Below are 15,229 nucleotides of genomic sequence, written 5' to 3'. Positions count from 1 at the left end.
ATTCCAATATACCCATCACACAGATTTCTTAGCTATTAAGGTTTTGCTACATTGTGCCATCTATCACTCCCCTTTCCATTCAGCTAAGTCTTCTTTTATTTATTTATTTATTTATTTATTTATTTTTGAGACGGAGTTTCGCTCTTGTTGCCCAGGCTGGAGTGCAATGGTGCGATCTTGGCTCACCGCAACCTCTGCCTCCCAGGTTCAAGCCATTCTCCTGCCTCAGCCTCCCAAGTAGCTGGGATTACAGGCATGTGCCACCATGCCCAGCTAATTTTGTATTTTTAGTAGAGACAGGGTTTCTCCGTGTTGGTCAGGCTGTAACACCTTCAGTTTATAAAGGCACCAAATCACAGTCACATTTATACATTGTGTTAGAAGTGAAAACTTGTATTTTCAGGCACTATGTATAAATGCCTTATACCTTCTTGCAATCAAAAGCTAGTACATCGTACATCAATTGTCATACTTAACAATTTTTTTTTTTTTTTTTTGAGATGGAGTCTGTCTCTGTTGCCCAGGCTGGAGTGCAATGGCACAATATTGGCTCACTGCAGCCTCCACCTTCTGCGTTCAAGTGATTCTCGTGCCTTAGCCTCCCGAGTAGTTGGGACTACAGGCAAGCACCACCATGCCAGGCTAATTTTTGTCTTTTTTGTAGAGACGGGTTTCCCCATGTTGGCCTGGCTGGTCTCAACCTCCTGACCTCAGGTGATCCCCCTGCAGGGATTACAGGTGTGAGCCACCGTGCCTGGCCAAGGCCAATACTTAACAATTTTTAATAGAATGCTGTACTATAATTTGCTTTTCAAGAATTCCTCAGAGGAATTCTTAAATTTACCAGTAATATAAGTATCTTCAGGAAAGGGAATTTAAAGAAGCATCAATTTTAGGTAACCAGTATTCTGGAGTGTGCATTACTGGAAGGCTCACCTCTGGTTATATGGCCCAAACCAATTGTATATTCATCAAACTAAGCAGAACCAGCTTGTTCAGTGAAGTACGATCATTTTAAAAATGGACATTAGAATTTTGAAGTTGGTCTGCTAACAGCGCTCAACATTTGTCTCTGCTTTCTGGAATTATATATATATATATATATATAAAACAAGCACTTACATTTTATTTGCAAAATAAAGGAGGCTTACTTTGGTTTTGTTTTTGTTTTTGAGACAGAGTCTTGCTCTGTCGTCCAGGCTGGAGGGCAGTGGTGTGATCATGGCCCACTGAAACCTTGACCTGCCAGGCTCTCAGGCTTAAGTGATCCTCCTGCCTCAGCCTTCCAAGTAGCTGGAACCATAGTCATGTGCCACCACACCTGACTAATTTTTTTTTTTTTTTTTAATTTTCTATAGAGACAGGGTCTCCCTATGTTGCCCAGGCTGGTCTTGAACTCCTGGGTTCAAGCTATCCTTCTGCCTCAGCCTCCTAAAGTACTGGGACTGCAAGGAAAAGCCAGTGTGCCTGGCCAGGGAGGCTTACTTTGAATTTATAAGTATTTCTTTGGGTTTTGCTAGTTTTTATTTTTATTTATTTATTTAAAATTTAAAAAAAATTATTTTATTTGAGACAGGGTCTCACCTTGTTGCCCAGGCTGCAGTGCAGCCTTGACTTCCTGGACTCAAGCCATCCTCCATCCTCAGACTCCCGAGTAGCTGGAACTACAGACCACACACTACCACACTCAACTAATTTTTAATTTTTTGAAGAGAAGGGGGTCCCACTATGTTGCCCAGGCTGGTCTCGAACTTCTGGGCTCAAGCAATCCTCCACATTGGCCTCTCAAAGTGCTGGGATTACAGGCGTGAGCCACCATGCCCGGCCCTTTGCTTGTTTTTAAATAGTCTATGTTTGTACACATGGCAGGATATTAGAAGGATATGAACTGAAAGTACTTTAGATTTTGTCAAAAGCGGAAAAAAGTAAAGCCAGAAGTAAAGACACACCGAAGTGAGGGACCATCTTTATAGTGGAGAGGGGTCGAACTTGGGAGTTAAGGCCAGCTGGGATTCAGATCTTGCTGTGCCATTTAATTGCTGTACCTTGTCTTGGGCAAATTCTTTAACAGCTCCATTTTTCCATTTCTTTCTTTCTTTCTTTTTTTTTTTTTTTTTGAGATGGAGTTTTGCTCTTGTTGCCCAGGCTGGAGTGCAGTGGTGTGATCTTGGCTCACCACAACCTCCGCCTCCCAGGTTCAAGTGATTCTCCTGCCTCAGCCTCCTGAGTAGCTGGGATTATAGGGCATGTGCCACCACGCCCGGCTAATTTTTGTATTTTTAGTAGAGATGGGGTTTCACCATGTTGGTCAGGCTGGTCTCGAACTCCTGACCTCAGGTGATCCGCCCACCTTGGCCTCCCAAAGTGCTGGGATTACAGACGTGAGCCACTGTGCCTGGACATTTTTCTGTTTCTTATGCTAAAAGCAGGAATGGTACTACTTTCCAGTCCAGGGTGGCTGTAAAGATTAGAGATTACGTATGTAATGTGCTTAGTACAGCCTGACACACTGTAAATTTCGAACAGCGATCGCTCTAGTTATCTGCTGGTAGAGAGGAAACAGAGTAGCCTAGGTAGCCATTTTGGTTGGTAGCTATTTTGGTTATAGCCAAAATTGGCTGAACAATTGCAATGGTTGGATAGAGAGTTTATATGAATGTCTGCATAGACAAGTGATTTTTTTTTCCAGCCTTGACTACACATTAGACTCACCTGGCTGGGGTGGTGTTAGAGGGTGCTTTTAAAAACTATTGCGGCCCAGGACCCTACAAAGATTCTAGGTTTTTCTCTCTTTGTGTGTGTGTGTGTGTGTGTGTGTGTGTGTGTGTTTAAGTTCTCCAGCCAAGATACTGAACAGTTTAGACCAAGTGACAGTTTGGAAGCTATCACTCCTGCTGGTAGCCTTGCCTTGATTTGTGAGTGAGCCACTGCGTAACCCACACAACACAGGTGCTGATCTGGTTCAACCCTAGTCAAAAAGTCTTATGGATTTTCCACAGTTTCCTGTACAAGTTGCCTCCTTGTGGGTTTTGTTCTTTACTCTGCCTTTTTTCTCAGAGGAAACCAGGAGAAGGCAGATGAAATAAAAGGGAATAGAAAGATGGGGATGATCAATTGTTTCTTAGTCCTTTGAGCCATCTCAGTTAACACTGTCAGGACATTAGGCACAGACAAGAGATCGACAAGCAAGAGAGCTTTTCAGGGCAGCATGTAAGCGGCAATCAGCTATAATCAGTGAAAAAGGTTCTCTCCATGAACGTGAGGATATTCTGTTAGCTTTTACTACAGAGGAAAGGGAGAGAGAGCGCGCGCACAATGTGACCACTTTTCAGAAGTTATAAATAAGGAACCTCCAGGAGGAGCCCTCTTTGATTACAATGTGCTTCGTCAATTTTCAGTCTGAATGCTAGCATGCCTCTTCAAAGAAATGTTAGATTAGCACCACTCTTCTGTTATCCCAAAAACTCTGTATAAATTATTAAATGTCCTTTTCAGTACAGGGAACGAGTCATAAACCAAACTTTTTTTTTTTTCCTTTTTGAGATGAAATTTCACTCTTGTCACCCAGGCTGGAGTGCAGTGGTGTGATCTTGGCTTGCTGCAACCTCCGCCTCCTGGGTTCAAGCGATTCTCCTGCCTCAGCCTCCCAAGTAGCTGGGACCACAGGCACCTGCCACCACACCTGGCTAATTTTTGTATTTTTAACAGAGACGGGGTTTCACCATGTTGGCCAAGCTGTTCTCCAACTCCTGGCCTCAAGTGATCCACCTGCCTCAGGCTTCCAAGGAGATTACAGACGTGAGCCACCATGCCTGGCTGAGTAAAATTTTAGGGAACAAATTGAGGAGGGAAATGGCAACTTTTCATGAGACCTGGAAAAATAGGAAGAGTGGATCAGATGAGATTTCTATGGGACCTTGGTCATCCCATCCCCATAGTAATATATACCAAGGAAGAGCCAGGGTGAGGCCCTTTGTTAATTCAGACCTTTTGGCTGCAAGTAATAGAAACCTAATCCAAAATAGTTTAAGGGCTGGGCATGGTGGGGCGTGCCTGTAGTCCCAGCTGCTCAGGAAGCTGAGGCAGGAGGATCGCTTGAGCTGGGGAATTCGAGACTAGCCTAGGCAACATAGTGAGACTCCCACCTCTAAAAATAAAGAAAATTTTAAAAATAGCTTAAGGAATCAATCGACAAACGAATGCATCAGATTACATTTATACATATATATTTACCTAACTGGAAATTCCAAAGCATGCAGCATGACATGCTTTGGTCATCAGGACCGTTTTTCTCTATATGTTTTCTGTGTTGGTTTTATTTTCTACCATTCCTGAGGGAAACCTATAGCAGTCTTATCTGCAGGATGAGAAATTCCCCCAAAGGACTCTGATTCACCCTCGTGGTACACACCTGGACCTGTCCCTGGCTTCTGGGGCTTGGAGGGGTCTGTCATTGGGAGACTTGGGAAGGTGAGTGCGCAGGAGAAAGCACATATGGGCTACACCTGAGAGCCCTCTCCTTGATGTGGTGCTTTGTTGATCTCTGGTTTAGGAATCTCCACATCCTACCCCACAGACTCAGTTGCCCCCAAAGCTGAATGACACCTTGTTCCTTGCCCTCCCACAGATTACTGACTCTCTGGATTATCTCTGTACACCTAAGCCACTTGTTAAGTGGTAGATTTAGCAAGATATTGCTCTGAGGACACTAAGTATTTGACTTGTCTCTACTGACAAACTTTATCATTTCTTGTTTTCACCAAGGGGAAGCCATTTCTAAATATCTAGTTCTAGAAATTAGCAACAGAAGTGCAGGAAAGGTCTGATCAGAAGGGACTCATGTTAACATTATCTGACTGCTTTATTTCAAGAGCAAGAAAACCTCTGAAGCAATGACTAGGGAGGTGGGGGATAAATGCAACATGCCATTCTGCCGTGTATTATAATTATTGAGAACTTGTTTTGTCTTTCCGATTCATCTGTAAACTTGTTGTAAGTTCAATTTTGTGTCTCTGTTACCTGGTATCACATAAAAGGGGGTCAATAAATATGTGTCTATTGAAGGAAGAATCAAGGATTTCTGACCATTGCTCTTTGGCAAAGTTAGAATTATCAGTTGAAATTCACAATATTAACCCTAAGACATCAACATTAGTTTGTTATACAATAAATTTATTATAATTAATATCCTTTCTTTTTGAGACAGGGTCTCACTCTGTTGCCCAGGCTGGAGTGCAGTGGTGCTATCTTGGCTCACTGCAACCTCTGCCTCCTATCTTGACTCACAAGCAACTCTCGTGCCTCAACCTCCGGAGTAGCTGGGATTACAGGCATGCATCACCATGCCCATCTAATTTTTTTTTTTTTTCTTTTTTGAGATAGGGTCTCACTCTGTCACCCAGGCTGGAGTGCAGTGCCAGCCACTGCAACCTCCACCTCCCAGGTTCAAGCAGTTCTCCTGCCTCAGCCTCCCAAGTAGCTGGGATTACATGTGCCCACCACCACGCCTGGCTAATTTTTTTATGTTTAGTAGAGACAGGGTTTCACCATGTTGGCCAGGCTGGTCTCGAACTCCTGACCTCAGGTGATCTGCCTGCCTCGGCCTCCCAAAGTGCTGTGATTACAGGTGTGAGCCACCGTGCCTGGCCAAAACATATAAATTTTATTTTCTGCATCCCTAGGGCTCTTTGTGAAGAAAGAACTTCACATTCTTTGAGGACTTACCGTGTGCCAAGTGTTCTGTGGACACATTGTCTTACTGAAGTCTTACATTCACCCCAGAATGCCTTCTTCCTCCTTCTCAACCATGAAGAGAATTAATCCCTCCCACCTCCTTAATACCACCTGTCATGGCCTTTGTCACACTGCATTGGAATTTGTTTGCATTTCTATATCTGCTACTACACTACGAGTTTTTCAATGACAGTCTATGTGTCATTCAGGTTGTAACCTCGGCACCCAGCTCATAGCGGGAATCCTATAAATATTTCTTAAAACTGGGTATTGTGTGATCTTCATTTGACAAAGTTGACATTGTAGGCTTGCCTGAGGTTCCTAAGTGGAAAGTGACAGGGCTAGTTTTTGAGCTTCTCTGTGCCACACTCCAAAGCCTGTTTTCTTTCTGTCTCCTTTGCTTAATGTTTGCTTTGTTTAGCTTGGTTGCTTGGGAATATTGGAAAGCAACATTGAGATAATGAGGGTGATGGAGGAGGGGAAGCGGAAGGGGAAGATGCAGGGGAGTTGCTGCCTGCTGAGGCTGGGAAGGGAGGCTAATTATGCATTGCTCAGTTAAGCAATGCTCCAGCCCCCTGATTCCCACCCTCATCACACTGCACACTCATATGCATGCGCGTACACACACACACACACACACACCATCAGGGACAGGTCACGGTGGGAGTGCTGAGTGAACAGGGACCAGGAAAGCATTTTCTTGGAAAGCTATTTACTGTGAGAACAAAGAGCTGGGACACAAAACCAGGCAGCCATTGGGACATAAAAATTGTGTGCTAAAGAAACTTCTCTGTAAGATAATTCTGCATGGTGAGGTTTTTAGTGATAAGGTTCTAGTCTGAAGTGAAATTAGGGGAGAACATGGAACATGGACATCATGGCATCCACAGCTGCGTGCCTGAGCTTTATACCTTGGAAACAATGATCGCAACAGGAGAGGTGTCACAGGAGCCTTTGAAATGTGCCCTTCTGAAGTGGAGGGTAATAAGTGGCAGCGTGTGCCATACTTCTCCCACTCTCGCAAAGTGTGACTTCATTATTTTTTTCTTTACTTTTTTTTTTGGACACAGGGTCTCGCTCTGTCACCCAGGCTGGAGTGCAGTGGCACAATCACTGCAGCCTCAACCTCCAGGGTTCAAGTGATTCTCCCACCTCAGCCTCCGAAGTAGCTGGAACTACAGGCGCATGTCCCCAGGCCTGGCTATGTTTTTGTATTTTTCATAGAGATGAGGTTTCGCCATGTTGCCCAGGCTGGTCTCGAACTCCTGAGCTCAAGTGATCTGCCTATCTCTGCCTCCCAAAGTGCTGGGATTACAGGCATGAGCCACCGTGCCTAGCCTTTTTTTTTTTTTTTTTCTTCAGGTTGAGATTTTAAACCAGCACCTTTATGGCATGACTAATCACTGAAATTCTTAAGATAAGCTGGATGTTGCAATAGCTGCCTTCTTGGGTTTATGTGTTGTTCTTTCACAGAATCCATGCCTGAATCTGCAGTATGCAATTTTTAGGCGCCCCATATGATCAATCCTGGTGGTGTTTCAACTTTTAGCCTTGATACTTCAGTTACACTTTCTCTTGCACTTGGCAATGTAGCCACATTTGCCACAGGTTGACTTCTGAAGGTGGTAGGCTTTAGAGCCACAGCGGTGGCACATCGTGTGCATCTTATTGCGATGCTTTCCAGACGATGATGTTCCCTTTGTCATTTGGCTTCTGCAGCTGAGACCAAAGAGTGTGTGTAGCTTTAGAGAAATGTCTGTTCAGACTCTTTACCTATCTTTAAGTTGGGTTATTTTTCTTATTCATTATTGAGTTGTAGGAGTCCTTTATATATTCTAGATACAAGGCTATTATCAAATATACAGTCTGCAAATATTTTCTCTCATTTTGTAAGTTGTCTTTCCTTTCTTAATGGTGTCCTTTGAGAAACAAAGCTTTCCATTTTGACAAAGGACAATTTCATTATTTTTTCTTTTATTGCTTGTGTTTATCATATTTGAAAGGTATCATATCTAAAAGGCTGCCGCCTACCTGAGCTAAGGTCATGAAGATTTATACCCATGTTTTCTTCCAAGAGTTTTACAGTTTTAGCTCTTATGAGGTGGTTGATCTATAATGATTTAATTTTTGTATATGATATGAATTAGGGGTCCAACTTTATTCTTTTGCATTGTGGATATCTAGTTATTAAAGCATAATTTCTTCAAAAGACTATTCCCATCAAATAGTCTTGGCACCCTTGTCCAGAATCGATTGACCACAGATACATGTTTTGGGTTTTTTCCCCTGAACTCTCATTTCGAATCCATTGTCCTATGGCCATCCTTATGCCAGTACCACGCTGCCCACCCTCCCCGCACCTTATGGTTTTCCCCTAAGATTTCCGCATCCTATACACTGTCTTGTTTACTGTAGCTTTGTAGCAAATTTTGAAACCTGGAAGAGTGAGTCCTTGAGCTTTGTTCTTCTTTTTCAAGTTTGTTTTGGCTATTCTGGGCCCCTTGAATTTCTATAGGAATTTTAGGATCCATTTATCAATTTTTTTCCCAGAAACTAGCTGAAATTTTGATGGGAATATTGTGTTGACTCTGTAGATCAGATCGAGGAGTATTGTCATTTTAGCAGTGTTAAGTCTTCTATTCATGAACAAGCAGTGTCTTTCCATTTATTTAGATTTTTTTTTTCTCTTTTTTTTTTTGAGATGGAGTCTTGTCAGGGTGGAGTGCAGTGGCGCTATCTCTCCTCACTGCAACCTCCACCTCCCGGGTTCAAGTGATTCTTGTGTCTCTGCCAGGCGCCACCACGCCCGGCTAATTTCTGTATTTTTAATAGATGGCCTAGATCTTTGATTTCTTTGAACAATGTTTTGTAGTTTTAACACTTGTATTATTTTTGATGCTATTGTAGATGAAATTGCTTTGTTAATTTTATATTTTAGTTTGTTCATTGCTAGTGGATAGAAATTTATAATTGATTTTTCTATATTGCTTTTATGTCCTGCAACCTTGTTGAACTTGATTGTTAGTTGTAATAATTTTTAATGGATTCGTTAGGTTGTTTGCATATAATTGACTATGTCATCTATGAACATAGTTTTATTTCTTCCTTTCCTATGTGGATCCTCTTTCTTTCTTGCTTTTCTTTTTTTTTGTCCTAATTATCCTGGCTAGAAACAAGTACAATGTTGCATATAGAAGTTGTGAGAGTGCACATCCTTGTTGCTGTTCTTCATGGGGAGAGCATTCAGTCTTTTTCACATTAAGTGTATTAGTCACGGGTTTTTTGTAGATGTTATTTATCAGATTGAAGAAGTTCCCTTCTGCTTTAATATGTTGTGTTTTAGTTATGAAAGGTTGGTGCATTGTATCAAATGCTTTTCTGGCAGCTATTCAGATTATTGTGTGTAGTTTTTGTCTTTTGTTGATATGGTGTAGTGCATTGATTGATTTTCATCTGTTAAGCTATCTTGCATTTCTGGGATAAATCAGACTTGGTCATGTTGCTGAATTCAGTTTATTAGTATTATAGTTGTGTATTTTTTAAAAGTCCATATGCATAAGACATATTGATTTGTCGTTTTCTTATATCTTTGTCTGTATTTTCTATGCATGTAATACTGGCCTCAATGGGAAGTGTTCTAGTCTCTTCTATTTTTTGGAAGAATTTGTGAAGGATTGGTGGTAATTAGACTTGAAAACATTTGATAGAATCCTCCAGAGAAGTCATCTGTTCTTGGGCTTTTCTTTGTGGAAAATTTTTATGTTACAAATTCAGCGTGTTTACTTATAAGTCTATTCAGATATTCTATTTCTTCTTGAGTCTGTGTTGGCCCTTTGCATCTTTCTAGGAATTTCTCCTCTACATGTAGGTTATCTAATTTGCTGGCATATAATTGTTCATAGTATTTCTTTGCTATCCTTTTTATTTCTAGAAGATCAGTAGTGATGTCTCTTCTCTTATCCCTGAGTTTAGTAAGTTGAGCCTTTTCATTTCTTTGTCATTCTAGCTAGTGGTTTGTCAATGTTGTTGCTCTTTTCAAAGAACCAACTTTTGGTTTTATTAACTTTTATTTTGTTTTTATAGTCCGTATTTGCTTTATTCCCACCTAAATCGTTATTATTTCCTTCCTTAATCTGTTTCAGATTTATTTTGCTCTTCTTTTTCCTGGCTTCTTAAACTGAAAGCTTAGATCGTTTACTGTATTTTAACTGTTGTCTCCATTCCCCCAAGCTCCATTTTACAGGGCAGTTTGTGAGTATGAATGACCAATGCTGAAACAGTCAGGGCATGCGAACTTTCTGCTTTGGGGACAGAGTTACAGGGCAACTGAATACATGAGGGGGCTATACAGAGTAAAATTGACACACAGCTCTTTCATTATGGTGCAGTCCATATAGCATTGTGATTCTGGGGCAAAAACTTGGGCTCTGGGGTCTGGGAACCTGGATGTGAATTCCGCATCTGCCACCTAATAGTTGTGGGACTTTGAACACTTACTTAATCTTTGTAAGCCTCAGTTTCCAGATCTGCAAAACAGCAGAAAGGTAATTAGTACCTCATAGGGTTGTTGTGAGGATTAAATGAAATAGCATATGTGAAGCACCCAGAACTGGTGATAACAACTGTTCAATAAAGATTAACTATTCTAATCTGGTTGTTGTTGTTAGATCAGATGGGCCTTTGCTGAGTCAACTCCATGTAAAGTAGCTACAGAGCTTGTTGTTGTGTTTCCATTAGTTTGTACCTCTTTGCCAACCATCTATGAACTCCCCTGTATGTACTACCAGGGTAGACCTCACCTGCATTTGCTACCAGGTGCTGTGAGATACACTTCTCACTGCGGTTACAAAGCCCAGGATGTTATTTCAAATGAGCTCTTTTCTCAGACCAATTGCAGGCCTTGCTTATTTGATCATCCACCCATATTACAATGATGATATGAGAACAAATGATGGTATGAGAAGAAAATATTTTCCTAAACAAATTTGAGACATGCTCGGGGTGGAAGTACCATAAATTATGAAAATGGTACTCACTGAAAAGTTCTAATTTTCATTTTATAGCATCTCAAGTTCTCCCCCTTCCCCCCCACCCTTTTTTTTTTCTTTTGAGACAGAGTCTCGCTCTGTCACCTAGGCAGGAGTGCAGTTGTACAATCTCAGTTCACTGCAACCTCTGCTCACTGCAGCCTCTGCCTCCTGGGTTCAAGTGATTCTCGTGCCTCAGCCTGCTGAGTAGTGGGGATTACTGGTGCGCACCACCACGCTGGCTAATTTTGTAGTAGAGACCGGGTTTCACCATGTTGGCCAGGCTGGTCTTGAACTCCTGATCTCAGGTGATCCACCTGCCTTGGCCTCCCAAAGTGCTGGGATTACAGGTGTGAGCCACCACACCCAGCCTCTCTTTCTCTTTCTTTCTTTCCCTCACCCCTAACTCTTATTAATCCCTTTCATCAAAAGCTTCACTAAAGAACAGAAAGGATGCGCATTCCGTTTTTCCCTCCTCTGGCCCTGTAGGTGCAGGGAAATTACAAAATACTAGGCTATACATAGGGGAAAAGTGAGAAAAATTCATTAGCGTATAAATTGATAACCAGCTTTCTTTGGTATATCCATCAACATGAATTTTATCCAAGTAGATTAATTTTTTTTGGAAGACTAAATATAGTGTGAATAATCAATAATATTTTAATAACAATTAAATTTGATTTATCTCTTCATACTTGGGGCTTGCCATTCTTATTCTTTGTGTAGCTATGCTTACGAAGTGTTATGCCAGGACGTGAAAGGTGAGCAAAGAGGGGTGAAAGGTGAGCACAGTTGACTGTCTGGTTTTTGACAAAAAAAAGAAATGATGAGGCCAGGCATGGGGGCTGACGCCTGTTATCCCAACACTTTGGGAGGCCAAGGCGGGTGGATCACTTGAGGTCAGGAGTTCAAGACCAGCCTGACTAACAAGGTGAAACCCTGTCTCTACTAAACAATACAAAAATTAGCTGGGCATGGTGGTGTGCACCTGTAGACCCAACTACTCAGGAGGCAGGAGAATCACTTGAACCCGGGAGGTGGAGTTTGCAGTGAGCTGAGATCGCGCCACTGCACTCCAGCCTGGGTGACCGAGTGACACTCCATCTTTAAAAAAAGACAAGGAAAGAAAAGAAAAGAAATGATGATGTGGAGCTGAAATTACCAACATTATCAGATGGAGGAGTCCTTGAGGAAAATCTCAGTTCCCAAGACCCTGATTCCTTTGGGGTCTTTTTTGTTGCTTTCGGTTCCATCTGCCAATCCCCAGTGAAGGCTCCACTGAGTCTAAAAGAGCTAACAGATGACCCTTGACCATCCTAAGGTTGCTCATTGTGTCTGTCCTTCTTGGGGGAGCACAGAGAATAATTTTTTGTGGCTACTGAAATCTTAGGACTCTTCCAGTTTAAGTGAGCCTTAAAGAAATACTTGCCTTGACTTCAGGATCCAAAATAAACCTGAATCCTTGTGAGTGTCTAGACAACAACTATAGAAAACAGCAACAATCAGAGATCACCTGACAGTTAAGAACTGGCTAAAAATGTTTGCACATTACCAAGATCAAGCAACATATAAATTACCCAGAGACATAGAATAAATGTTGCATAAATGCCTTTGTTATTAAACAGGACATGGGCTCTGTTGAATCATAGTTACATGGGGGAAGTCCTTCTGCCTGAACTTCTAAATTTATGGAAATCACAGTCAAGGTTTCTCAATCCATGTGCCCTCTACCCAACCCTCACCCCATTTCCTCTAAAGATCCTCTACTGGGGGTAAGATATTACAACTTCCATTTAAATCTGTGATGGGGTTTCACCATATTGACCAGTCTGGTCTCAAACTCCTGGCCTCAAGTCACCCACCCACCTTGGCTTCCCAAAGTACTGGGATTACAGGCATGAGCCACCGCACCCAGCCCAAATTTTAAAATTTTTGCTGATATAGTAGGACTCACTGTTTCGATTTCTATCTATTTTAATCAGACAAAGTTTGATTTGAATAAAGTTGAACTATTTTCATGTTTATTCATCAAAGAATTTTGTTTTTCTGCAAACTGCCTGCTCATATCTTTGCTCATATCTTTGCTCATATGTATTGTGTTGTATTTTTTTGTTGATACAGAAGCACTCTGGCATATTAAGGAAATTGACTCTTTAATGACACACTCCTAATTGTAGTTTGTCTTTGATTTTGTTTTAATAAATGTTTTAAAATTCCATTTAATGCTCAGTTCTTGGAAAAAGGAAGATAGATTGGGGCCAATATTTTGTTCAATTTGAAATTCAGATAAATAATCAGTTTCTTCCTTAGCTACTGTATTTAGTTTCTAAACTCTTCACACTAAGCTCTTTTTTTTTTTTTTTTTTTTTGAAACAGGGTTTTGCTCTGTTGTCCAGGCCAGAATGCAGTGGCTCAAACATGGCTCACTACAGTTGGACCTTCCGGGCTCAAGCAGTTCTCCCACCTCAGACCCCCAAGTAATTGGGACTACAGGCGCACGCCACCATGCCTAGCTAATGTTTGTATTTTTTTTTTTTTTACAGATGGGCTTTTGCCATGTTGCCCAGGCTGGTCTCAAACTCCTGGACTCAAGCAATCCGCCCACCTCGGCCTCCCAAAATGCTAGGATTACATGAGTGAGCCACCCTACCTGGCCTATTTTCTCTTTATAACAGTATAGTCTCATATTAATGTGTTGCCCCAATTTTTAAAATTGTCTAGTTGAGTAATTATCCAGAATCATGACTGACACTACTGTTTTCATTAATACTTTAGATCAAAGTAATTCTCACTTAATTCTTATAGTAATTTCACCTGACACTTGGGGACTGGTAATTTTAGCATTGGTGTTTCTAAAAACATACTGTGATAAGCTGCTGCATCACCATTTATTTGGTTTCTTTGTCTATAAAACTAAAGCCAGAGAAATGAGGTGCTTGACAAAGCATTGAGGTGTCAAGGGGCACATACAGATTTCAAATTGGAATCCTGGAACAAACATGGTAGGAGAACAGAAGAGGGTCCCATCTGCATATTCTTACTGCTTAGATACAGCAGCTGTCGACTTAGCTTTCCTTTATCCTGACTTTCCAGAGTTGTTCACCAAACAGGTAACAAGATTGAGCTTTAAGTCTTTATTTCATAAAGATTCTTCATAAATTAAATTATCTTATGACTTATGGCTCCATGTTGTAAGTAAAAAGTCATTTGACCAACTGTTTGGAATTCTTGTCATAACAATTATTGAGCACCAATGTTAGTGAATTTCTGTGTGTGTGCACTGGGTGGTGAGAAAAGGTTGAGAGCAAATACCTTGGGTATACTTTGTAAGGAACCATAATCAGCTTGTCATGCAAACATATGACAACTGTGCAAACAAACATTTTTTACAAGAGATAATCTTAACAAAAACAAAAAATAAAAAAAAAAAACAAGAGATAGTTTTAAACTTTGTGTATAAGCTTTAATTTTCAAATGTAGAATCAGAAGCATTGCTGTTTAGGCAATGTTGTGATGAAACAGGAATCAAATTTGATCCCAAATGACAAACACACAATTGCCAAATATCTAGAAAAGAAGAAGTGCTGAAGTGGTGTGGCAGTGAGTAAAGTTGTGTTGAGAAAGATAGATACCTGGATAAAAAAAAAAATCCTTTTGGAGGAAGGTGATTCTAGAAGAGAGTTACAAAGGAAAACAAGAATCTGGTAGATAGAGAAGGAAGGAAGTGGTCTTGGAGATTTTGTGTGTAGGTGTGTATCTGTTGAGGTTGAAGGGAACAAAGGGAAATTATGCAGTGATTTGTAATCATAAGTTAACCAGAGATTTGCAGCTCATGATCAAAAGCCTGCAATGTTATGGATGACCAAGGATCACCTCAAATTCCCTTCATGGGAGTAACATGATCCCAACCATACCTAAGGAAAATGGTTCTTCCTACTGCTTTCAGGATGGTTAGCAGGGAAAGGTGTCAGCTAGGAAACCCAACAGCTGGGGGTGGGAGGTTGTGCATGGTTAGTGCTGAACTAAATCAGGAAGAAAGGAAAAGAAAAGAATTGGCAGAATGTAATGATGGGTCGAAATGGAGAGAATGAGGGACAGAACAAATAGGTTCGTTTTATCGAATCATTAAAATTTTGCTGATCAAAGTCATATATGTTACAGATATTTAACATACATGTATTATATATGTATTTTAGTCACCCATATTCATATTCTTACTATCCAGAGACAACCACTGTCAATATTTTGTTATATTTTTCTACATTTGATTACTATAATATCAGTAGAAATTGCACCCTACATAAAGTTTTCTCTACTCTCTTTTTTCTTAAGCTCACATATTGTGAACCTTTACTCATGACATTAAATTCTTCATAAATGTAATTTATAGTGGCTGGTGTGTCACCATTTATTTAACCGTTCCTATAAGGATTGTTTCTCAATGTATTATAAAGAATTCTGAGATAAAT

General features: G+C 40.8%; 2 protein-coding genes across 8 annotated transcripts in view; one reads left to right on the top strand and one right to left on the bottom strand.

The window, feature by feature from the left end:
• The window catches only part of RBM47 (RNA binding motif protein 47), a 209,288-nt gene that overhangs the window by 132,159 nt on the left and 61,900 nt on the right, over nt 1-15,229 (top strand). Inside the window, exon 1 of one of the 7 annotated variants that reach the window (XM_054486420.2) lies at nt 13,374-13,396. The exons of the other annotated variants lie outside the window; for them this stretch is intronic. The gene's annotated coding sequence lies outside the window, so the exon portion shown is untranslated. Of the gene's footprint in view, nt 1-13,373; nt 13,397-15,229 lie in introns of those variants that run through there. 7 annotated transcript variants of the gene reach the window in all.
• On the bottom strand, nt 7,146-7,439 carry LOC129035704 (large ribosomal subunit protein eL37-like). The gene is given in 1 exon segment (XM_054486424.1): nt 7,146-7,439. A coding segment is annotated over 1 exon segment (294 nt).

Source organism: Pongo pygmaeus, chromosome 3 (assembly GCF_028885625.2).
Source record: "Pongo pygmaeus isolate AG05252 chromosome 3, NHGRI_mPonPyg2-v2.0_pri, whole genome shotgun sequence".
NCBI classification, from domain to species: domain Eukaryota; kingdom Metazoa; phylum Chordata; class Mammalia; order Primates; family Hominidae; genus Pongo; species Pongo pygmaeus.
Note: the sequence above shows the minus strand (reverse complement) of the source record. Positions and strands in the feature narration are given on the sequence as shown.